The sequence below is a fragment of the Pseudorasbora parva genome, chromosome 13, assembly GCF_024679245.1.
Source record: "Pseudorasbora parva isolate DD20220531a chromosome 13, ASM2467924v1, whole genome shotgun sequence".
Lineage (NCBI taxonomy): Eukaryota > Metazoa > Chordata > Actinopteri > Cypriniformes > Gobionidae > Pseudorasbora > Pseudorasbora parva.
The window spans coordinates 4226809-4253663 of NC_090184.1; the positions used below are offsets into that span (position 1 = coordinate 4226809).

The window sequence follows — 26855 nt, forward strand, 5'->3', positions numbered from 1 at the left end:
ATTTCTCATTGATTGGCACAGGCTCAAACCACACTGATTCCTGTTACGTGCGGAAGGACAGGTCTGATATGGCACTCGCCGTAACTCTATCTCTTTTCCTCTGCCTCTCTTTGTAAAGGAAGCTCAAGCATGAAGAATGAAAGCCTAATGAGGTTAAACATCACGCTCGCTGCTTTGCTTTATGGGTAAATGGCCCTGGGGAGTTTTTATGCTTTTCCTCATAGTCCAAAGGCATAATTATGTTAATTTCACTGTTACATAAATGGCATTAGATAGAAATATCATCACTGTCTTTGGAGATTTGCTCTAGCATTGAGAATGGCATAAGTGCCACTCATTATGTCAAATAAATGAGCCCTATCAATACATTTCTTATGCATATATTACCAGTGTATCCTGTACATTCATGTCCCTGATACTTATCAAGCTTGCCCTGTAGGATTTGGTGTCCTACACTCTTCAGCGCACAGATCAGGTCATAAATATAGCTGGTTAAGTCCTGTCTGGTCTCTAAAGCTCATTGGCTTGAGTTTGGAGGAGGGATCAGGCGTCTATAAAGGATGACAACACTTCCTGGAGCTCAGATGAGCAGACGAGCAGGTAGTCAGAGGCATCACAAACGTGTCCTTTAATACAAAACAATCAATACATTACAAATACAAAATATACCATTTTTAAGGATTTCAGCTAATAATACATCGATCAAAATTAAAGCACAGTAAGAATGTTTTTACTATGTATTAGAAGTTTGTGTAAAATATGCATGTGACAGTTATTAATTTACTAACTTGTGTTTAAAACCGCTTGTGTGTATGTTTTTACAGCATCGGCTCAGTTTAAAGTGTGTCTGGTTTGGGAGAAAAGGACTTCTGAAGGAGGATTTCACTATTATATGCTGAAGATGACTTGTGCAAAGTAAGTTTATTGTCTGATTAAGGCACAATACTAAATCTAAAAAAACTCAGAAATATTGGGTAATTTCAACAAATCGACAAATTTCAACAAATTTCAGGAATGAATAAGTAATGTACAGTAATAAAACTGGCCACTGAAAAGTCATGGGAATTTCTACAGTCAATATGTTTCTAGTAAAAATATGATCTATCAACATATATTTATTTTAACATGCATTTTCTGCTTCTAAAAATGAACATTTATTCACTTCTTAACTCCATCAGACACATGCCATTGTAATTTGATCCGTCCAACAACAGTGTAAAGTCTTTAATTATGTAATACTGATCTTCGGTAAAGGAGCCAAGTGTTAAAATACTTTTTCGTTTTTCTTATTTTTCAGTATTAATTATTTACCTTCCTCAGTTGTTGCTGCCTTAATAAACATTACAAAAAAGACTTCAACATTGTTTAAAATATAAAACTTTCAGGACTATGTGTCCTACCCTGCATCCCAAAACCCTAAATGCTGAATAATGTCACATACTATATAGAATGGATAGTATGCACATCGGGATGGAGGGCAACTGTGACATCCACAATGAGCAGGAAATAGGAAAGGGGTCCTCAGAGTTAAAGATTTGCCTGATTTATTCAGAATTATAATATATATATATATAGGAGTTGGACAACTTTTATTGCCATTATTTTATGGGAAATATAATTTAAGATTACATTTTTACATTGTTTGATATCTTGCAGGTCTTTGACTTTTCTATGTTTAGATTTGTTGCATTTCTTAACTTTGTTTGGCCGTTTTACATTAAATACATATATTTTCCAAGTATAGAGCATGTATTTAAAGGGAAAGTTCACCCAAAAATCATGTCGTTCCAAACCCGTAAGAGTCATAACCTTCATCATGAACACAAAGCAAGATATTTTTAATGAAATCTGAGAGATTTCTATCCCTCCATTGACAGCTACGCAAATTTTCTGAAGAGACTTGATCGCTTTATATGACGAGCAGATTGAAGGCTTTTTTACGCATTAAACACTGATCAGTGAACATGAACAGAAGCTCAACCGAACCTGCTTGACGCGTGAGAACAAACCTCTTGCTAAAGCTCAAAACAAAAATTAACCTCATTATGAACATTATGTAACTTTTGTAAATTTCTTCATTTTTAACATTATGAAAGCTTTTGCAGGACGTTTTGTCCGTTATCGCATAGAAATTCACTGATTAAAAAACAATGCGGGAACCCTGTAAAATTGGATTCTAACAATGGCTTGACCCACCAAATGTGTGTGTAATTCATCGTTGGTGTGTATCGTAGTCACTATTGACAATATTGATCCTGAAATATATGAAACACTTCCAATACTTATTTTCCTCAGAATAGACACACGACACCAGCATCTCGATTCTTCGCCCTCTCATCTCTCCGACAGCGAGTGACACACACACACCCTCCTCTCACTCACACACTCGCTTCATTTGCTTCGGATGAATATTGTTGCTGTTACAGGGCTTGAACTTTGCCGTGGGACTGCGAGTATTGTGTATAATTTTACTCATTCCTGCAGATTTTGTGTGCACACATAAAGCCGCCTCTCAGTACTAATCTGAGTTCTTTTTGCGCTGCTTATTGCGCTTAAACAGACAAATACACACAAAATAATGTCGAAATGCCGGTCTTGGCGAGTATTCACATAAACATGGTCAGTTCTGTTTTAAGTGACTGTAAACAGTTGAAAAAGAAAACGCATGTGTAACAGTATAATGGATCCGCATGTCAGCTCTTAAAGTGACAGCAGCCTAAACCTGCTGCCAAATTATGAGATAATATTAAAAATATCTATATGGCAGTTTTCCCCCATGGTGTTGATGTCAAAATGTTGGCCAGTGAAAATTCTAAGTGGTTACACTCTAAAAATGCTGGGTTAAAAACAACCCAAGTTGGGTTGAAAATTGACTAACCCAGCAATTGGGTTGTTTTAACCCAACGTTTGAGTTGTTTTGACCACACAATTGGGTTGTTTTAACCCAGTGGTTGGGTTAAATATTGCTTAAGACTACCCAATTGCTGGGTTAAAACAACCCAATCGCTGGGTTAAAACAACCCAATTGCTGGGTTAGTCCATTTTTAACCCAACTTGGATCGTTTTTAGTCCAGCATTTTTTTAGAGTGTAGTAACTTTAGAAAACCACTAGCCACAGTAACTGCTGAGCAACAAAATGAATGTCAAGCCCTGATTCTAAAGTAAAGCAAATCCTAGTAATCATAATTTTATGCCATTTTTCCCACTCCAGTGTGATGTCGCGGTTTGGCCCGCCTGTCTCCGTGAGATCTGTGGACATGGGCTTCAGGTGCAGAGGCTCTCCTCACATCAACCATCTGCTCACGGTGCCTTCTCCCAAACCCCTGCGGCCCTGCCTCTCCCCTCAGCCGCTGTTTGAGTTCAGACACTCAGGCCTCATCAAGAGCGGCCGCAGGGAGAAACGCGTCGCGTTCGCCGATGCCAAAGGCCTTTCGCTCATCACAGTGCGGCTGTTCTCCGAGAAAGAGGACAAAATCCCACACGAACCGCTGAAAATACCCAAACTGAAGAAGTTGAGCTGCCCCACGGAGCCCGCTCTGAAGACTTCGGGGTTGAGTCTGAGGTTCCCGGAGCCCTGCAGAGACTTCCAGGCGTTCAGAAGCCGGCTTCAGGATCACATGGTGCTGTTGGAGAGCTGCGAGGTCAGCAAGCGATGCATTCTGGGAACCGTGCGCGTCAAGAATGTCTGCTTTGAGAAAGCGGTACACATCCGGATTACTTTCGACTCCTGGCGGAGTTACCTGGACGTACCGTGTACGTACCTGGATCAGTGCTACGGGGAACCTGGGACTGACGTGTTTGAGTTTAACATCAGCGTTCCTGAAAGATTAGATCCGCGCGAGCGCATCGAGTTCTGTGCTTCCTACTTACCGGCTGCGTTTGGAGTCACCGAATGGGACAATAACAATGGCAAAAACTACTGTATTTATGTGTGTGGCGCTCAATCGGCTGTTGTCCAATGAATGACAGCTTCACTGTGTCTGTATGACTTTGCACTTCGACCCGTTTAAACTGTAAAAAAAGAAAAGTTGACATAACTTAAAATTGTTAGGCAGCTTGCGGCACAACATTTTTAAGTTCACTCAACTCCATTAATTGAGTAAGGTCACATGTCTCCCAAATTAGGATCATTTGTTCAGCTGATTGAGTTTTTATAGTTTTTATCGTTTCCGAATGGGACAATAATAATGGCAAAAACGACTGTATTTTATCGTTTTTATCGTTTTTATCTTTTCCGAATGGGACAATAATAATGGCAAAAACTACTGTATTTTATCATTTTTATCGTTTCCGAATGGGACTATAATAATGGCAAAAACTACTGCATTTTATCGTTTTTATCGTTTTATCATTTTTATAGTTTCCGAATGGGACAATAATAATGGCAAAAACTACTGTATTTTATCGTTTTTATCGTTTCCGAATGGGACAATAATAATGGCAAAAACTACTATATTTATGTGTGTGGCGCTCAATCGGCTGTTGTCCAATGAATGACAGCTTCACTGTGTCTGCATGACTTTGCAGTTCGACCCGTTTGCACTGTAAAAAAAGAAAAGTTGACATAACTTAAAATTGTATGGCAACTTGCGGCACAGCATTTTTAAGTTCACTCAACTCCATTAATTGAGTAAGGTCACATCCCCCAATTTACGATCTTTTGTTCAGTTGATTGAGTTTTTATCGGTTTTGTGATTTTATGTTGAATTTTTTTTGTATGTTTTTATCAGCTTGAGAACCTTTTAATGTTAGTGTTTCTCTGGCTGCTGAATAAGAATTAAATCATTGTGTAGTGGTTTAATTCATTAATTTTATGACTGAGTTTAATATGAGCAATATACTATTAACTTTGTTTTATCGATGCTAGAAAAGATCCAGCATGGTTTTAATCAGAAAAGCTGAATAAGTTTTTAAACCGATTGAACATTAAGCGCTTTGACCTTCTGTGAGATTTACTCCCACAGACATCAGCCCATGAATCTCAACAACGGGGACATGCTTTATGCCGCAATGCATGCTGGGAGCCGTGGATGAGTTTTGCATGATGCACCCAGAATTGTTAACTTGTTGCAACTTGTATGCTTGTTAACTTACAATTACAAATCGAATTTACAATTAATACTAGGTTGATCCAACAATTGTTGAACCAACTTCTTCTCACTAGTTAAGCCAACTTTTTTGCATTTTATTGTCCAGTTAACTAAAACATAATCATTAGCCTAAATTTGTTGTATTTTTTACCAGAACTGACCGAAATGCTGTGCCATTATCACTGTTTCCAGAAATATTTTTTTAGAAAATGTGAATATTGATGAATTGTGGGAACGTTTATTAAAACTTTGCATACTGTGGATAATGTATTTTTATGAGAAATGTTTAATTATATCAAATAAATTAATTTTGTAAGATTAAGCACTAATACTATGTTTATGTGGATCATTTTAGAGGAGTCCTTGATGATGATTTGACTTTTGTAACTTTAGTTGGTGTGTTATGTTGCTGTTTGAGCATAATCAACATCTGTAAAGTTACGATGCTCAAAGTTTAAATCAAAGGGAAATATTTTCTTTCCAAGAAATCACTTTTTAATGACTACAACCAACGGCTGGTAGGAACTACAGCTTCCTCCTGGGTTAGTGACATCACTAACCCTGAAATTTACATAAACCCCAGGAACACACAACAAAGGGGGCGGGGTTATGTTGAGCTGAGTTGTTGTGGTTGTATTGTTGCCTTGGCGTCGAAATGCTGTTATTTCGGTTACACTGTCCGCCATGTTTATACCCTATACAGAGAGTGCAGAATTATTAGGCAAGTTGTATTTTTGAGGATTAATTTTGTTATTGAACAACAACCATGTTCTCAATAAACACAAAAAAACTCATTAATATCAAAGCTGAATATTTTTGGAAGTTTTAGTTTTTAGTTTGAGCTATTTTAGGGGGATGTCTGTGTGTGCAGGTGACTATTACTGTGCATAATTATTAGGCAACTTAACAAAAAACAAATTATACCCATTTCAATTATTTATTTTTACCAGTGAAACCAATATAACATCTCAACATTCACAAATATACATTTCTGACATTCAAAAACCAAACAAAAACAAATCAGTGACCAATATAGCCACCTTTCTTTGCAAGGACACTCAAAAGCCTGCCATCCATGGATTCTGTCAGTGTTTTGATCTGTTCACCATCAACATTGCGTGCAGCAGCAACCACAGCCTCCCAGACACTGTTCAGAGAGGTGTACTGTTTTCCCTCCTTGTAAATCGCACATTTGATGATGGACCACAGGTTCTCAATGGGGTTCAGATCAGGTGAACAAGGAGGCCATATCATACCATATCATTAGCATTCATGCAGGAGCATTGTCCTGCATGAAAATCATGTTTTTCTTGAAGGATGCAGACTTCTTCCTGTACCACTGCTTGAAGAAGGTGTCTTCCAGAAACTGGCAGTAGGACTGGGAGTTGAGCTTGACTCCATCCTCAACCCGAAAAGGCCCCACAAGCTCATCTTTGATGATACCAGCCCAAACCAGTACTCCACTTCCACCTTGCTGGCGTCTGAGTCGGACTGGAGCTCTCTGCCCTTTACCAATCCAGCCACGGGCCCATCCATCTGGCCCATCAAGACTCACTCTCATTTCATCAGTCCATAAAACTTTAGAAAAATCAGTCTTGAGATATTTCTTGGCCCAGTCTTGACGTTTCAGCTTGTGTGTCTTGTTCAGTGGTGGTCGACTTTCTGCCTTTCTTACCTTGGCCATGTCTCTGAGTATTGCACACCTTGTGCTTTTGGGCACTCCAGTGATGTTGCAGCTCTGAAATATGGCCAAACTGGTGGCAAGTGGCATCTTGGCAGCTGCACGCTTGACTTTTCTCAGTTCACGGGCAGTTATTTTGCGCCTTGGTTTTTCCACACGCTTCTTGCGACCCTGTTGAGTATTTTGAATGAAACGCTTGATTGTTCGATGATCACGCTTCAGAAGCTTGGCTATTTTAAGACTGCTGCATCCCTCTGCAATATATCTCACTATTTTTGACTTTTCTGAGCCTGTCAAGTCCTTCTTTTGACCCATTTTGCCAAAGGAAAGGAAGTTGCCTAATAAATTTGCACACCTGATATAGGGTGTTGATGTCATTAGACCACACCCCTTCTCATTACAGAGATGCACATCACCTAATATGCTTAATTGGTAGTAGGCTTTCCAGCCTATACAGCTTGGAGTAAGACAACATGCATAAAGAGGATGATGTGGTCAAAATACTCATTTGCCTAATAATTCTACACTCCCTGTAGCGACTCATAAAATGTCTCTATCTAGCCACTGAGGATGCAGTTGATTCATTTCATTTGTGAAGGGAATGTGAACAAGAAATACACTGGACCGCTGATTGTCTCTACTGTGTTCACAGAGAGCAGGGGCCTCATTTATAAAACATGCGTACACACAGATTTGATCTTAGAGTGTGCGTATACACTAAAATCCATAGCAAAGTTAATTTTTATAAAACTGGTCTTTGACGTGGAAAAGTGCTTACCGTCACGTCAGGCTCTGAGCAGACATACACACTTTTCCTTGTGGCAGAGTCAGAGTACTGCAGGTATTTTGGAAATCTAAGCAGTAGGCTAGTAATAATATTAATATATATATTTACCCTGATATTTATTGTCCCTAATAATAGTTATTTGTCCTGGCAGATAAGTCTACTCTATTTTAATTAGAATAGATATATCTGTAACCCATTATTATTATTTTTTTTACATGTGCAAATATTAGAAAGATATTTATATTATTATAGGACAACAGAACATGAGTTTTCATATATCGTCAAATTACGCACCTGCAGCACTTCTGTGAAGATTTTTAATCTTCAATTTCAATGTTATTAAAAATACAAAAACAGCTGTAATGTTGTGAAATATTACTCCAGTGTAAAACAGCTGAATTTATCATCATTACTCCAGTCTTCAGTGTCACATGATCCTTCAGAAATCATTCTCATATATATAAATTGTAAAAATATTTCACAGTAAAACTGTTTTTGCTATATTTTGGATCAAATAAATACAGTCTTGATGAGCAGAAGAGACTTCTTTAAAAACATTAAACAAATCTCACAGTTCTCAAAATTTGACTGTGTGTGTGTGTGTGTGTGTGTGTGTGTGTGTGTGTGTGTGTGTGTGTGTGTGTGTGTGTGTGTGTGTGTGTGTGTGTGTGTGTGAGCCTGTTTATGTGGTTTATGAGGACACAAATTTGTATAACTACATGGGTATTACACTGGTATTACACTATAAATGTGGTTTATGAGGACATATCAAATGTCCTCATAATTCAAATGGCCTTAAAAACATACTAAATGATGTTTTTTTGAGAAAGTAAAAATGCAGAATGTTTCCTGTGATGGGTAGGTTTAGGGGTAGAGGCAGTGTAAGGGGATAGAAAATACGGTTTGTACAGTATAAAAACCATTACGCCTATTGAGAGTCCCTGTAAACCACATAGACCAACATGTGTGTGTGTGTGTGTGTGTGTGTGTGTATATCCAAGCAGCGGCAGACACACTGTGATACCCGTTAACCAGGTGAAAGGCACACAGAGGAAAGGCTTGTCTCCTTTTATTACTTCTTAAAAATAAAACTAATGACATTACAATGGTAACTTTAGCCACTGTGTCGTCCTTACAAGCACATTCCCAAAATATGACGTGCGGTACCTACATTTGCTGAAAATGAAGTTGGTCAAACAGTTAGTGTTTGCGTCCATCTTCGCAAATTGGACTGTTGTGTGAGAGTCTCCACACTCCCAGCTGTTGTCATTTAGGCTCCGCCCTATTCTGAAAAGGGGATGAGGAGCCACAGCTCATTTGCATTTAAAGAGACACACACAAAAACAGTGTTTTTGTTGCCACCTGAAATAGGGGCTTTTAAACATCCTTTATAATAAACAATCAGGTGTTTTGAGCTGAAACTTCACACACACATTCTGGAAACACCAGAGCCTTATATTATCATGTGAAAAGGACATTATAGGACCCCTTTAAATGTTTTATAGTAAGTATTTTATTATATAAGTAATATACACCTGGCTTCCACCTATAGTGTTAATGATTGGTGTTATATTTATCTCTCACAGAACTTTAACTATTTTTCCGTTTGGGATATCTAACTGGGATACAAATGTTTCTAACTAAAACATTATTTCATTTGGGGCACAACCTCCTCCTCAAGGAGGTGCAATCAAATCCCAGGACATGGCTCGGTCACTAATCCATTTTAATCTATTAATTCCAAGGATTGGTACCTGGCATAGGCCTTTGGACTGACGCATGAGAACTCTTGATCAGGAAAAGATGTCCTTTACAGGTGTTTTTGATCTCACACTGCATGATAAATGCCTCGCATAATGAAATCATCCCAGCTGGAAGTGAAAGTGGCGTTGTAATTGATCATGTTCATGTGAGAGTTTTAACGGTGTTGCTAAATCCTGCTCTTATAGACAGACAGACAGACAGACAGACAGAGAGATCAGTGTTTGTTCAGACTGATTATAAATGTCCTGTTAATAATCATAATCTTGATCAGATTACGTAGCATGCAGACGCTCTCAGTTATCAAATAAAGAGGTTTTGGAATTCACATCAGTGATTTGATGCACACATTTTGGAAAATACACTGACATGACTTAGATATTATTTAAAAAATAAAGCTTTAACTTAATATTTAATAAAGAACTTCAGGCTGTTTTCCTTTTGATATACTTTATTAAATGTATGGAGCTTGAATCAGCCCAGGCTTTTCATTTGCACCCAAAAACTGAAAAATCATGCTCCATCACTCAGACTCGGAAGCAAAGATAAGTGAATGTGCAACAGTACCACATTATAATATGTTTTTTTCAAACATTAAACTGTTGAAAGCTAAACTGAAATACAAACATGCAGAAAGTTTTGGAAGTGTTTTATTTATTTCTGTTAAAGCATTCTGACACTTAATTCAACATTTATATATGTTTCAACAGACTCAAAGACTCATACTGATTACAGGTGATTCAAAACCAGTGATTAGACTCTGATAACACAAAATTAAACTTTATATAAAAATAAAGAGAATTACATACATAATTCATTAAACATGATTTAGTCTTAAAGGGTTAGTTCACCCCAAAATGAAAATGATCCCATAATTATTTTTCCACAAGCCATCTATTCAAATTTATTGTAAATTTTTGGGTGAACTGACCCTCATCCGTCCCTCGGATGAAAAAATTGTTTGGGGGGAAAAAGTAAAAAAATCGAGAGTTTAAGACCTCAGGACTTTTGTCACACTTGAACCACAAATACATAAAACATTTTTTTACTGGATCCGAGGGGTTTATCTTGAAAGTAAAAAACGTAACAAATCAGTCCCTCGCGGGTCAATTTGCGAGCAATGCTTAAGTACGCACAGAAAAGCTGAAAAAATGCTCAAGATTAAAATGATTTATGATTAAAGGATTAAATGATTTCATAATGTTTACATGTGTATCTGAATGCATACTCAAGAGAAACTCAAGAACTGACTTTAGGACCCAGCGGAACAGCTCATTTCATCCATATACAGCCATCAAGTTAGCCTGACAAGCCAGACCCACATCAAGATGTTTGGTCTAGAAACTCACCATTGACGGCTCAATCCGAGGGGCGGATAAACGGTTGTCTTTCAAACTCCCTCTGCACGCAATAGGATGGCGCTACAACCAACCAGAGCAACGAAGGTGAAGCAGAGCTCGCTGATAGATTAAACTTTCGCCGTATCCGGTCGGCTAAACTCAGAACACATCTTCCCTTTTTAAGAATGACTTCAGTGCCGTTCTTTGTTCTTTTCTCAGAGAAAAGCTTAACTCCAAGTCTTCCAGAGTCGCAGTCAAAGCTGATTCGAGACCGCCGTTCACTAGCTTCTGTGTTTACTAGAAGCACGCAAGTGCAACTCGGCCGTCATTTTGTTAAGCCCCGCCCACCGACTCTATACACGATGTGATTGGCCTGACCAGAGTTTGGTTTTTACAGCTCAGAACTGTGTTGAGAGTTGCTAGACCACCCTCGTGGGCAGATTAGATTTGCTGCCGCTAGGGTGTGTCTAGATTTCTAGGCTACCATCAAATTGCAAGTGTCATGAAATAATAATAATGTTATATTACTTTTTTCCACAAAAGGTTGGCATACACACTCAATGTAAGATATTCTGAGCTCAATTAACAGGGTTATGTAGCCTGGATGCCAGCCGAACTTAGCCCCGCCCACAACATTTTTAGGTCGGGCAGTTCGGTCTGGCCTCAATCCATAGAGGAGTAATTATCTCCGAACAGAAACTGTTCGGACCAATGAAATCATCAGGGCGGGCTTTAGACAATATATCCAAATATTATATTTGTTCGAACGGAGAGCTTGTTTGTATATGCATTCACCTTCACAATTTCTCTGAGGAATGATGATCATGTTGGGTAAGTACTCTGTGTATCATTAAATTATAAATTTTTTTTACAACACCGGCAAAGATCGTTTATTCCAGCGCACGTGCAGACAGGGTTGCCAAGTTTTTACAACAAAACCCGCAAACTACTAGCCCTAAACAATAGCTTCTCGGGGGGTTCTCCGGGGGAAAAATGCCGTCTGGGGGTAAAATGTGTGTTATTTTGGCAAGGTTGCCTGCTAAAATTCGCACTCATGGGTCTATATATCACATAAAAGTCGCTTCAACCCGCGGACATAGAAAACAACTGCGGAAAAAAAACGTGGACATGGCAACACAGTGCAGTTGAGCTCTGTTGACATTTGACAATGCGTCGTTCGCTGCTCTGATTGGTTGTTGGTTTGTCCAATGGCATTAAGAGAAAAATAGGTTACACTTTATTTTACAGTGTTCTTGTTACATTACATCTACTTACCATAGTTATAACAGTAAATTATGCATAATTATATGTAACTAACCCTCAACCAAACCCTAACCTTATAGTAAGTACATGTGGTTAATTCATATTACTCAGTATTTAAATATATAATTACACTGTAACAAGACACCGTAAAATAAAGTGTTGACCCACGAGGGACTGATTTGTTATAGTGTGCGAGGGATGATGAGGGTTAGGGAAGTGTATTTATAGCTAAAACTGACACACATTTTATCATATGGCTTTTAATACATTACACTATAGTCACATGGAGCACTTTTCTGTTGCTTTTTCTCCTTGTTGTAATACGGGTTTTAAAAGACATGCTGGTGAGTAAATGATGAAACATGTTTGGAGAACTGTCCCTTTAAGATCTTAATGGTTGACTCACAGGCCTTATGACTAGTGGCTAGACTATCAGACCATGCCCTCATGCAGTGCTCATCTTCTTCTTATTTATTCTTACCTCTTTTTGTGAAAGCCTTTGCAGGGTTCCCACACCTTGGGTAACTTCAAATTCAAGGACTTTCCAGCTCCAATAATGTGGGGACACATTTTAAGTGAAAGCAAGGTTACTTGTATGAGACATATGAATGTACATTGTTACAGTTTTCCTGTGTCAAATTTATTTTTGGCCATATGACACAGATTTGATGTTTGTCGTATTTCTCTTTTGCATAAAACTGAAGAATATTCGGTACATCCTATACTGTATTTTAAAATTATCTGATATTAACTTTTGCATGGATTTTACTGATTTATTTCGTAGGCTCATGTAACCAGAAGATATACAAATATGCTTTTAAGATTTTCTTGCTTATGGGTTTGCATTATCTGGACAAGCAAAGCAATTGAACATTACATTAAATCAAATATTTGGGCAACAGATTATCACAAATGTTTTATGTTTATTGAACACAATATACAGTCATTGACTGGGTTCGGTGTAAGCACTGAAAACGTTGAGTATTAGTTTTGAGCGGGAACATAACGCGTGGATGTGTGTTACTAACGCAAATCTAGTGTTTATAGGCCACGAAGTGTTGGCAACATAACACATTAGTGGACCGGAGGGAATCATTTGGATTTTTTTCCAGAAAATTTCTCGCACAAAATAAATTCAAGCACTTTTAAGGACCTGTATATATGCATGTTCATTTTCAAAAAAAAAATCTTTCTAGGGCCTTGAATAAAAATGTTATAAAAATCAGATTCACAAATTTTCAAGGACCCGTGGGAGCCCTGCTTTGGCATGTTCTGAAACAAGTCCCATAGTGTAAATGTAGCTGCATTTCCATTTCCCTTCAAATTGCTCTAATTGAAATTGCGAATTGAAAATACGCCCAATGGAAATGTATCAATTTCACAAAAACTCCCGTATATCACAAAAAAATGTTACGTTCACATGAGGTGTTTTTTCAGGCAATCTGAAAAAGGAAGTTTTTGCATTTACAGGTCACCTGGTGCAAGTAAAAGTTGATCATTCTTTAAAGATGACGTGGTATGAATTTATGGGAATACTGGATGCTAAACCAAGAAATGCCACAATTTATCAAGACCTTGAAGCAGATATGATGGAGAAACACCCAGAAACACCTCATTCGTGGCCGCTTCCTTCGATTAAAAATAATGACTAGTGCGCTGGCTGGGATATGCGTAAACCTACCAACATCTGTGGCCATGATTTCGGGAATGACTTTTCGTCAGAGAGGAAAACAAACTTCTGTTTTAGTCGCATAACTCCGGTTAATGGAAACGGTGTAATTTCGCAAACGTTTTTCTATCGACATTTAGAAAAAACGCAAAAGTTTTGCGCAAATCTGTAATGGAAACTCAGCTCGTTTGGGATTCTGATGAGAATGTCCATTTCCAAACCACAGTCAGTGAGGTGGTCCATTTTTACCAAACTGTCCTCCAAAAAAATACAACTCTATAGGTAATTTTTCTAGCACCTTATTACGACCTATATTCACGTTTTAAAGTCATGCGCTAGCTGGCATAAAAATAATGACAGTATTGTGTTACGTCTGATGTCATGAAATGACGTATGACTGTCGTTACCAATCAAAATGCGTGTTTATTTTAATGCAATGTGTGGACTTTTTACCACCATTTGTCATATTTGCATTTAGAAATGTTTTTTAATTTTTTTATTTACAACTACACCCACCCCATCCCTAAACCTACCCAGAGATTTAAAGTGCATACACACTTTATGAGCACATGTGTTCCCTGGGATCGAACTCACGATCGTACACTCTAAAAAATGCTGGGTTAAAAACAACCCAAGTTGGGTTGAAAATGCACCGACCCAACAGTTGAGTTGTTTTAACCCAGTGGTTGAGTTGTTTTAACCCAGTGGTTGGGTTAAATGTTGCTTAAGACAACCCAATTGCTGGGTAAGAACAACTCAACCATTGGGTTAAAACAACCCAATTGTTGGGTCGGTGCATTTTCAACCCAACTTGGGTTGTTTTTAACCCAGCATTTTTTAGAGTGTATGATCACATGTTGTTGTTGTTTGACGAGTTCACACTTACATATAATTTATAGAGAGTAAATTTAAATGCGTATTTGGCGTGCTGTCCGGGGGGAGGGCTTCGAGCTCGGACTTCGGCCCGAACCCAGAGTACCCCCCTGTATGTAAGTAGTGATTTGGAACTAAAAAGAGCAAAAAGTGGAGAAGGGGTGGTGGAGGGATGCTGATAAACTGTCAACAAAATGGAGGTAAGAAAGCTGCGTATATAAACACCTCTTTTGTTGATTAGCTGAGTACTCTCCACCTGTGTCAATTATCTGAACGAGCTCCTCCCGAACCTTGTTAAATAAAAACATCATATAGTGCAATGATTTACCAACTGAACTATGCGAAACCTGAAATATTACGCCGATAAAAGGGAAAAATGTTTTAAAATGAAAGTGTCCTGCTGTCAATAGGAGCACAACTTTAGTAAACGCTCCTCTGCATCGTTTTTCATCAATTAAAATATTGTCGATAGGGGCGCTACTTTAGTAAACGCTCCCATAGGTCGTATTTCAAGGAAGTGACAACCGACCTATATAGGCGTATTGGTTGGAGGACATGTTGATTTTTTGAGTTGCACTTCCTATGACGGCTTGCATCCTCAGCTCAGCGTCCCACACTGATATTGCACACCTTACAGCTCGGGTCTTTTTTGGCATTGGCAGTGGAGAGGCTCATGAGCTGGGGACGGCCGCTGATCTGAGCCAGGATGCCATGCTCCAGAAGCAAGGGCTCTGTGAACAACACCTCCAGAATCACATCGCTGGCATGACAAAACACAGGGACGTCTCCGGCTGTGCACGTCAGGAAGGGATTGGATGCTAAGTCCAGGCGTGGAAGACGGCTCTTGCAAAAGTCATCCCCCTCCGATCCAATAGGGGCCAGGACTAGCACTACATAGTGGTAAGCCGTGTACATGCAGTAGAAGTCAGCGAAGTAGAGGTTTGTGTTCGGGTTGAGGAGACGTTCGGCAGATATTTGGAAGCGCAGAGGGCCGTACGGGGAGTCTTTGGGAGGGAGGCCCGTGTCGAACTCGGTGTTGCAGCTGAGGAAGACGCCACGTAGCTTTCCGTTGATGGGGGAGCCGTGACTGCCACTGTTGTCTTTGAAAGATGGGAGCATTGCACCGCCACACTCTGATCTATGTAGAGACATGCAGAATAATCAATCATACAACACTGAATAATACATCTCAACATATTCACCCTATCTTACCGAATGCGTGTTATTGTGAACAGTTTTTCTCAATCTTCCAGTGAAGCATTCAGATGTGCCTTCTGAATTGTTCTTCTTGTTTGATAATTCCTTTCACTCGGATGTTCGTCATACAGTAGGAAATATCAGTCGCTGCTTCGATTTCATAACAACTTCCATACGCAACCCCTTCTACTCTCGAAAGCTGATGTATTTCAGAGTAAAACAGGATATTCAATGTGAAAAAATGAAGGACAGTTCTTAGATTTAAGGTGTGTTTACACCAAAAAATTATAATAATGATAACTATATTAGCATTTGCATCAATCAATGTTCAATCAATGTCAATGTTTTTATCATTCATCGGCTGGAAAATATCATTCTGCAGGAGTTAAAGTTGTGGTACATTTAAGTCTAAAAAAAGTCTAAAAATAGGGTACAATGTACTGTATAAATATGAAGGAAGTTTTTAAAGTGTTTTACCTGTATTTTGAATTACACATTGCATTAGTTTGCTTTAAGGGTTAACATAAATTTCCGTAAAATTACCAGATAATGTACTGGCAGAAAATTACTTTATTCCATTTTTCAGTGTATGGACTTCCTGATACTCAATAATAATGGTTATTAAAACGTTATAGTTATATTTATTGTTATAGTTATTATCATTGGTGTGAACGACCCTTTAGACATGGAGAACTGATTAGATTGTGAAAAGTGGAAGAATGAAATCAGACGTGAATTTGAGTTAAAGGGTTAGTTCACCCAAAAATGAAAAAGGCCCCATGATTTACTCTCCCTAAAGTCATCCTAAGTGTGTATGACTTTCTTCTTTCAGACGAACACAATCTGAGTTATATTAAAAATGTCCTAGTTCTTCCAAGCTTTATAATGGCAGTGAATTGTTGTCTTGTTTATGAAGTCCATAAAAGTACATCTATCCATCATATAACTGCTCCACACGGCTCCGGAGGGTAATAAAGGACTTCTGAAGTGAAGTGATGTGTTTGTGTAAGAAAAATATCCATATTTAAAACTTTATAGACAAAAATAACTAGCTTCTGGCTGAAAGACGTACGCAATTCAAGTTAATAACAAAAAGATAAGTAACAGAAAACACACATTGCATACAAAATACAAAACTATGGAAGCTTGTTTCTGAAAAAAAAACTAAAAAGGGTAATTGTGACTTTTTTCTCAGATTTGCATGATATAAAGTCAGTACTGTGAGATAAAAAGTCCCAATCATCTTTTAAAATGTTTTATTCTGTGGCAAAACAAGGGTCCATACAAAAAATTGCCTCTAATATTGCTTAAAAAGGTGAAAAATGTGTTTAAGAAGATTAGTGTAAAACAAGACCAGGGCTGTGAATAAAAAAAAAGAGTTTTGATTCATTTCAAGCATTCTCAAATCATGAAGACTCGCAGCAGATCAAAAATCAATGTAGTCTTAGAGCTGTCAAGGACAGATTTATGTATAAAGCAGCCGAGACTGGGGATGACAGATGAACTGACCTCACGTAATGGAAGTATTCGGGATTCTGGTTGCGGTAAAACATGGAGAACCTGAGCGGCCTCCCAGCAGCGGCCTGAGCTTTATCCAGCAGCTGCTGGAGATGATCCATAGCATAATCTGCAGAAAACAACACATTAACCATGAGTATAACATACCCTAAGTGCTTATGATATCAATAACATGACTTTGAAGTCAAGAAAAAGAAACAGGTGTCACTATTGGTAGTGTCTTCTATCTGAACACAATATGCAGAGGCATGGATAAGTAATAAACATTTTTTAATTTGTACATTTGTTCTTTTTTCAGCCTTAGTACCCATGACATGACACAAACATGTCTAATGATGATTACGTTAAGGGGTTAGTTTACCCAAAAATGAAAATTATGTCATTAATGATTCACCTCCGTTCATCTTCAGTTGAACAGTTCAACACAGTTTAAAATATTTTATATTTAGTCCGAGAGCTTTCTGTTCCTCCATTAAAAATGTATTACACACTATACTGTCCATGTCCAGAAAGGGAATAAAAACATTTACATTTACATTTAATCATTTAGCAGACGCTTTTATCCAAAGCGACTTACAAAAAAAGGGAGAGCAATAGAAGCACCGAAACAAACAAGGCCAACAACCTGTAAGAGCTGTAAGAAGTCTCAATTAATTAGCACAGTACACAAGTTTTTGTTTTTATTTATTTTTATATAGGCATCTACAATAGCCACCTACAACAAAAACTCACGTACGCAAAATACAGAACACTGGATTTTGATAGCCATGATAACAACCCATTAGGACTAAGGCTGTTGCCCCAGCTGTTGTCGTTAATGCAGATTCAGTGGCCCAATGGGTTGGTTTTGTATGGCATTCTAGCTAAACGCGCAGCAATAGCCATCTACAACAAAAACTCACATACGCAAAATACAGTACACTGGATTATGATAGCTATGATAACTATGTAACATACCCGCCTGAAGGCACAAATCTGGATGAGAGACGTAGATATGATCCGGGAGTGTGCGGTTTTTTGGTCGTTGCTGTGTTGATCAGTAAGTGCTATTCTGTATTGGTCAAGTGCAATTGGAAGAGATGTGTCTTAAGATGTTTTTTAAAAATGGCTACAGACACGGCAGCACAAATTGAGATCGGCAGGTCATTCCACCAGGTGGGAACGGTCCAGGAAAATCTCCGTGAGAGCGATTTCATGCCTCTTTGGGATGGAACCACGAGGCGCCGCTCGCTCGCAGAACGCAAGCTTCTGGAGGGTGTGTAAGTCTGAACAAGTGAGTTTAGGTATATTGGTGCAGAGCCAGTGGTTGTTTTGTAGGCGAGAACTAGTGCCTTGAATTTGATGCGAGCAGCCATTGGCAACCAGTGCAGTCTGATGAAGAGAGGCGTAACATGCGCTCTCTTCGGCTCATTAAAGACCACTCTCGCCGCTGCATTCTGGATCAGCTGCAAGGGTTTGATAGTGCATGCTGGAAGCCCAGCCAGAAGAGCATTACAATAGTCCAGTCTGGAAAGAACAAGAGCTTGAACCAGGAGTTGTGCAGCCTGTTCTGATAGGAAGGGTCTAATCTTTCTAATGTTGTATAAAACATCATCAAAGTCGTCCATATGTGACATCTGTGGGTTGAGTCTCTTGAAGCATCGAAAATACATTTTGGTCCAAAAATAACAAAAACTACGACTTTATTCAGCATTGTCTTCTCTTCCAGGTGTGTTTTCAATCCACGTTCATGACTGCGCAGTGACGCTCCTGACATGTTATCTGGTGCGGCCGAGCTTCGTTTATAATGTGAGGGAGACGCACGCTGTAAACAAAACAACTTTTGCAAATATGTTTAAAGGATTTCCACACAGAGGAAGACTTTCCATGTTTTGCTCAGCCATATTTATTTGAACCCGAATACACGAGTGCACCAGATAACACGTCAGCAGCGTTACTGCGGAGTCCTGACCACTGGCGCAAACAGACCCGTAAGAGAAGCCAATGCTGAATAAAGTCGTAGTTTTTGTTATTTTTGGACCAAAATGTATTTTTAGATGCTTCAAGAAATTCTAAGTAACCCGCTGATGTCAACTTTGGACCTTTGATGATGTTTTTATTCCCTTTCTGGACATGGACAGTATAGTGTGTAATACATTTTCAATGGAGGAACAGAAAGCTCTCGGACTAAATATAAAAAAATACTTCACCGCTTTTTCATATTAAACTCTGTTATTCCCTTAACTAAAACGAGTTGATACACCTCTCTTGTCTGAGTGCGTGCTCTTAATCTCTCTGACGCGCGGTGACGATCTGATAGCATTTAGCTTAGCCCACTAAGCCCAGTTCATTCACTATGGTACCAAACAGAGATCTAGTTAGAAGCGACCAAACACCTCCACGTTTTCCCTATTTAAACACAGTTACACGAATAGTTGAATGATCAGGTATGGTGACATAAAATAAAACGTGGCGCTTTTCTAAGCGGTTTAAAAAGGAGAACTATATTGTATGGTGGAATAGCACTTCTGAGAGTACTTCGACTCGGCGTAGTAAAAAGTCCCGGCCAAAAATTCCTCCCTCACATCTCTCCCTCACCCTCTCATTTCTGTCAATAGGGGGAGAGTCAATGACATAATTTTCATTTTTGGGTGAACTAACCCTTTAAGATAAGATAAAGAATGTCATGTCAAAATTTAAATATTCAATTACTATTATTATTCTGCTACCATTACTAAACCCCCGTCTGCTGAAGTCTGTAATTTCTGTCCCTCTAGAGGTGCATAAATTATGATCGTTTCTGAACAGGTTTCCCAAGCACTCCAGGTGTTTGCCATTGGTTGGACAAACTTAGCCCCTCCCCCAAACTCACGCTATTGGTTGAGCCTGTTGACAGACCAATGATTTGAAAACACAGAGTCACAATGTTTACTCTTTTTAATATCTTATTTACAGTTGTCTAAGCTTGGATAGATGAAAGTATTTTAACACCGAACACATTAATCAATAATATTAATATACAGTAATACAAAACCTCTGTTACTTCGCCTCTGCTTACCCCCAGTGCAGAACTCCACCACTTGGCTCCATTCAGACACTTGGTAGTCTCCGTCAGGCTGTCGGATTGCGGTCTGCACAGCGACACAATAGTCCGTTCGAGGGCTCAGGAACCAGTGGCCTCTCACAGCCATTGGCAAAGGTACTGCTTTCGCCACTAGCTTGGTGGGAACATCCTGAAAAGCCAAACACCAGAGGGCGCTGTCAGATTCGTTGGCCTACAGGTTTTTTTCTGCTTTCAAGAGAAGAATAACCAAACATGGGTTTTCAACAAGGGGGTAATCCAGCCCCTGGACAGCGTTCCACCCATAGGGGCGGCCATTGCTAACCAAGCCATCACCTGCTGTTAGCATCCCATTGAATCCCATTCATTTTGGCGTCACTTTGACAACTAATAATTTTACATTTATTCTATTTGTTTATTTGTCAGGGACAATGCAGCGCAGACAAGCCATAACAATTTTTTTTTTAGATGTGTTGCATATAAGGTATCTAGCCAATAGGCTAGTTTGCAACCCCAGTCCTTGGTCAGGCCTTTCTAAAAACATACCAATTTATTTACACAACCACATTACAACACAAGACAACACATCATATCCAACACAGACAAAACATGAGTTGACAAATTAAACATTCGCCGTATCAGGTCGGCAAAACTCAGAACACATCTTTCCTTTTTAAGAGAGGAAGAGTTGAGAGACTCACAGCAGCCAATCACAGCAGTGGGCGTTTACACTGAAGTCTCACAGCAGCCAATCACAGCAGTGGGCGTTTACACTGAAGACTCACAGCAGCCAATCACAGCAGTGGGCGTTTACACTGAAGACTCACAGCAGCCAATCACAGCAGTGGGCGTTTACACTGAAGTCTCACGGCAGCCAATCACAGCAGTGGGCGTTTACACTGAAGACTCACAGCAGCCAATCACAGCAGTGGGCGTTTACACTGAAGTCTCACGGCAGCCAATCACAGCAGTGAGTGTTTACACTGAAGACTCACAGCAGCCAATCACAGCAGTGGGCGTTTACACTGAAGTCTCACGGCAGCCAATCACAGCAGTGGGCGTTTACACTGAAGACTCACGGCAGCCAATCACAGCAGTGGGCGTTTACACTGAAGTCTCACAGCAGCCAATCACAGCAGTGGGCGTTTACACTGAAGAATCACAGCGGCCAATCACAGCAGTGGGCGTTTACACTAAAGACTCACAGCGGCCAATCACAGCAGTGGGCGTTTACACTGAAGACTCACGGCAGCCAATCACAGCAGTGGGCGTTTACACTGAAGTCTCACAGCAGCCAATCACAGCAGTGGGCGTTTACACTGAAGACTCACAGCGGCCAATCACAGCAGTGGGCGTTTACACTGAAGACTCACAGCGGCCAATCACAGCAGTGGGCGTTTACACTGAAGACTCACAGCGGCCAATCACAGCAGTGGGCGTTTACACTGAAGTCTCACAGCAGCCAATCACAGCAGTGGGCATTTACACTGAAGAATCACAGCGGCCAATCACAGCAGTGGGCGTTTACACTGAAGACTCACAGCGGCCAATCACAGCAGTGGGCGTTTAGACTGAAGTCTCACAGCAGCCAATCACAGCAGTGGGCGTTTACACTGAAGTCTCACGGCAGCCAATCACAGCAGTGGGCGTTTACACTGAAGTCTCAAAGCAGCCAATCACAGCAGTGGGTGTTTACAGTGACCTCACATGAGAGCCATCCATAGCAAACCAGAACCATCCAATCAATTCCCCACAGACAAAATCAAGCCAGCCCTACATTTGCTCTTGTTTGAGAAGCCTATCTAAATAATTAAATAATTACTAAGTAAAATAAGCGAGTCATATTTAACTCTTCATGACTGAGGGTGTGGAATACACAACTTCCCCCTGATTTAGCCTAGAGCCAGTCTGCAGATTTGAGTTGACAGATAGTGTATAATGAGCACAGCCTCCGTTTTCAGCTTCAGATCATGGCTCCATGCAGCCAGAGGAGGAGGTCAAACGTTTGATATTTTGAACCAATTTTAAAGCACGTTGTTTTCATTTGCTGTGCGTCTCCTAGCAACAAGGCACATGTTTCTGTGTGAGTTTCTGTTGGGAATGACTTTTAAAATCTGTTCAGTCAGCTGGGTTTAAATAAAGTGTGTTGAGAAGAAAAGGTGCAAAACGGCTTGTCAGGAATGAATTGTGAAGAAACCCTCGAGCCTCCTGAGCCAGCAGAACTGTACTTACCCAGAGGTGACAAAAGCTGAAACATGACTCTCGCTTAATAAGAGCCACAAGCTGAAACATCAATACTGGACAAAAAAAACTTCAAGAATGACTTTTCAGAGGTTTCTGGGCTATTGAGATGACAGGGACTCTTGATCATCAGGGAACCAGTTCAGCTCATAACTCACTGTAAAAAAATCTTTTAAAAATAAACCTGGTTGCCTTAAAATTTTGAGTTCATTGAAATTAACATTTAGTCAATACAATTATTATTATTATTTTTAAATCGGCAACCTTTATTCAAATATTATTCAAATATTTTGTAAGCATATTGGGTGATTGTGTGTTTTATTTGTGATGACGCAGTGAAACACGCCAAATTGTGCTATTTTCATGATTTATCACATTTTTTATGCGGTTCAGATACAATAATATTTTGAGTTTCTATTTATTAAACCAATTATTTGGTTTAATAAATAGAATAAAACCTTCATTGTATCAACTCAAATTTTTATTTCAATAAACTCAAAATTTTAAGGCAACCAGATTACTTACTTTTTTAAGTTAAACAACCAATAGTTTTTTTTATTGAAATAAAGCTAAAATAATAATTATTTGAAACTTAGAAATACATTTAAAATGTTTAAAGTTATAAGTTGAAGTACTAAAATTACTAAAATTGAAAGAAAATTAAAGCTAAATAAAAATATTTACGGTACTATTTTGTTTAAAATTAACAATTTAACTCATCAATAAATCACCAGTTCTTCTTCCAAAACACATTTTTTTTGTCTGACCCTCATTGACTATGGTAAGCTCGTTATAAGTGTTTATATTTTAGACCAATCAGGATAGTTTTCATGGGAAATAGAGCACATACGTCACTCACCTGCGTGTCTCATCATTTCCGTAAATTGAGAAAAGTTTCTCCGGCTGCTTCACGCAGAGCCGAAGCACAACCAAAATAATGTTCTCCTGTAAATTGCTTCCAGATTTGTTTTTTAACCACTAAAGGGCCAAAAGTTACAAATGCTTTAAAGGGGCCATTAATTGAGAATTTAAGAAAAAAATATTGAGAAATCAATCATGATCTTTTGACATATAAGAGATCATTGTGCTATAAAACATCCTGTAAGTTTCAGAACTCAAAACTTCCTTGTTAGTCCAAAAACAGTTTTTCGTGAATCCAAGCTCAGAAAAGGACTCGTTTAGATTTTGTCAAATTATGAAGTAGAATCAAATCAACGGCAAATTCTACATCAACGGGTCTTTGGTTCCGCCCACTGGCGCGTTAAGGAGACGAGAAGAGAGATACAGGATCTCACAGCAGCCAATCACAGCAGTGGGCGTTTACACTGAAGACTCACAGCAGCCAATCACAGCAGTGGCCGTTTACACTGAAGTCTCACAGCAGCCAATCAAAGCAGTGGGCGTTTACACTGAAGTCTCACAGCAGCCAATCACAGCAGTGGGCGTTTACACTGAAGACTCACAGCAGCCAATCACAGCAGTGGGCGTTTACACTGAAGTCTCACGGCAGCCAATCACAGCAGTGGGCGTTTACACTGAAGTCTCACAGCAGCCAATCACAGCAGTGGGCGTTTACACTGAAGTCTCACAGCAGCCAATCAAAGCAGTGGGCGTTTACACTGAAGTCTCACAGCAGCCAATCACAGCAGTGGGCGTTTACACTGAAGTCTCACGGCAGCCAATCACAGCAGTGGGCGTTTACACTGAAGACTCACAGCAGCCAATCACAGCAGTGGGCGTTTACACTGAAGTCTCACAGCAGCCAATCACAGCAGTGGGCGTTTACACTGAAGTCTCACAGCAGCCAATCACAGCAGTGGGCGTTTACACTGAAGTCTCACGGCAGCCAATCACAGCAGTGGGCGTTTACACTGAAGACTCACAGCAGCCAATCACAGCAGTGGGCGTTTACACTGAAGTCTCACAGCAGCCAATCACAGCAGTGGGCGTTTACACTGAAGACTCACAGCGGCCAATCACAGCAGTGGGCGTTTACACTGAAGACTCACAGCGGCCAATCACAGCAGTGGGCGTTTACACTGAAGTCTCACAGCAGCCAATCACAGCAGTGGGCGTTTACACTGAAGTCTCACAGCAGCCAATCACAGCAGTGGGCGTTTACACTGATGACTGACAGCAGCCAATCACAGCAGTGGGCGTTCACACTGAAGTCTCACAGCAGCCAATCACAGCAGTGGGTGTTTACACTGAAGTCTCACAGCAGCCAATCACAGCAGTGGGCGTTTACACTGAAGACTCACAGCAGCCAATCACAGCAGTGGGCGTTTACACTGAAGTCTCACAGCAGCCAATCACAGCAGTGGGCGTTTACACTGAAGACTCACAGCGGCCAATCACAGCAGTGGGCGTTTACACTGAAGACTCACAGCGGCCAATCACAGCAGTGGGCGTTTACACTGAAGTCTCACAGCAGCCAATCACAGCAGTGGGCGTTTACACTGAAGTCTCACAGCAGCCAATCACAGCAGTGGGCGTTTACACTGATGACTGACAGCAGCCAATCACAGCAGTGGGCGTTCACACTGAAGTCTCACAGCAGCCAATCACAGCAGTGGGTGTTTACACTGAAGTCTCACAGCAGCCAATCACAGCAGTGGGCGTTTACACTGAAGACTCACAGCAGCCAATCACAGCAGTGGGCGTTTACACTGAAGTCTCACAGCAGACACGCCCCTTCAAACAGAGTTCAGATCAGAGGCTAAAATCAGGGTAGGAAAAATGCCTTTTATTTCTACATTATGACCATTTTTGATGTAAAAACGTCTCTTGTTTGGATATCTAAAGCGACTTATTAATGTTAGTATGATTTGTTTTAAATGCAAGTGCACCACAGGAACATGCCTATTTTCTGTGCGACGACTTCTCTCTCAAAGGTGAAAGACTTTTTAAACTTCCCTAAAGCGTAACTCATTTCCTCTCGCGTATAAGAGCTCTATTAGTTAATTAGTCTTGTTGTGGAGGCTCGAGTTTCTGACAAGCAGAAGCAATTATGAAATGCTCAGAGGAACATAATAACCATAGCAACCCCTTACCGAGTCCTTTCCTTTCACTCGCAAATGGAGTATCAGAGCCCTGGCAAAATCAGTGTCATTTCAGCAGCAGGTTATTTTTGGCCAACAATGCGTGCAAAAGAGATACTAGCACTAGCAATACTCCTACGGTAGCTTCATTTTGAAAATATGGATATAAATACCAGCAGCCATATCACCCTGTAGCCCAAGACTGGTTTCCCACTGAAGCTAAGCAGGGCTGAGCCTGGTCAGTACCTGGATGGGAGACCAACTGGGAAAACCAGGTAGCAGCTGGTAGAGGTGTTAGTGAGGCCAGCAGGGGGCGCTCACCCTGTGGTCTGTGTGGGTCCTAACCATAGACCGTAAAAAAATATGGACGACTCGACATCATTCGTTTCCGCTTGGCAGATTTGAAGCTTTCAGGCGGCCTTGCACGGCGCGGACATCTTGGGACCGAGTCTGCGCAGTAGCGATTTCGGGACCGGAGTTGCGCAGTAGAGCGCAGGAAGTAGAGCAGGAAGGACAGCTGCGATATCAAAAGCCCGCCCACTCTCTCGCAGATGCAGAACAATTAATTATGTTGGTGTGAAATAAACAGTTATGGAAATGTAGAAATTAAAGCTAAAGCTCTAATCTGCTCCCAAAAATTTCGAAAAAAGTCCGTTAGTGCCTCAGTGACAACTTCACTCAGAGAAGCCGTCAGTCTCAGCTGTCAATCATGACGTCACACCCCCCGTTTTTAAAGCGTCAGATAACTAACTAAAACTAAACTTATTTTTAAAACGAACACCTGAAATGAAATCATCGTGATGATAACTGCCTTCAGTGACATAAACTAACTTTGGGGAAAACATTTTGAAGTGTAATTTTATTACTTAGTTTGCCTCGCGTCCATTAGAAATCACAGAGGGGCGGCTATACTGGGACCGGTCACCGGGGGGCGATCGAGGCGCAAAAGCTTCAGTAAATGAGAGGGAGACTGCAGGCTTGGTCCTAACCATAGACATCATATAGATAGACGCCCTATCGAGCGCTACTGCCTATTGGCACGGTCGAGCCGTGGAGCCGCCATCTTGAACCGGTCGCCAGCTCCACTCAGTGTAACTTGTTTGCCAGGTGCAGTGAGCTGTCAGCGCATTTAATTTATCACATCTCACTGAATACCTAACCGATTTTAACGCGGGTTTTTTTGCTGCAAAGGTCATTAATGTAGCTATGATACAGGACACATGGTTCAGCGTATTTTAATATTCTTAAGCCATATTCGGATGGTAATTGTTTCTCGTGGGGTCGTAAGGTATTTTTCGGATGCATTTTAAAGATCTAAAGCCTACACTTGTATTACTAAAATGCTGGAAAGTAT

At 40.1% G+C, this 26855-nt stretch overlaps 2 protein-coding genes across 2 annotated transcripts in view; one reads left to right on the top strand and one right to left on the bottom strand.

Annotated features, from left to right (window-relative positions):
- The first annotated feature begins 805 nt into the window (after positions 1 to 805).
- Positions 806 to 5366, top strand: ppp1r3c2b (protein phosphatase 1 regulatory subunit 3C2, duplicate b). Its single transcript, XM_067412443.1, has 2 exons — positions 806 to 915; positions 3212 to 5366. Exons 1-2 carry the CDS (start codon positions 893 to 895, stop codon positions 3960 to 3962), a joined length of 774 nt encoding a protein of 257 aa, XP_067268544.1. The 5' UTR covers positions 806 to 892; the 3' UTR covers positions 3963 to 5366.
- A 9057-nt stretch (positions 5367 to 14423) lies between these two features.
- The window catches only part of LOC137038007 (phytanoyl-CoA hydroxylase-interacting protein), a 39831-nt gene continuing 27399 nt past the window's right edge, over positions 14424 to 26855 (bottom strand). The window contains exons 3-5 of the mRNA XM_067412444.1: positions 20217 to 20391; positions 17171 to 17288; positions 14424 to 15602 (exon numbers count right to left, since the gene is read on the bottom strand). Of these exons, the coding sequence (XP_067268545.1) occupies positions 15068 to 15602; positions 17171 to 17288; positions 20217 to 20391 (828 nt within the window). The 3' untranslated portion in view covers positions 14424 to 15067. The remainder of the gene's footprint in view (positions 15603 to 17170; positions 17289 to 20216; positions 20392 to 26855) is intronic.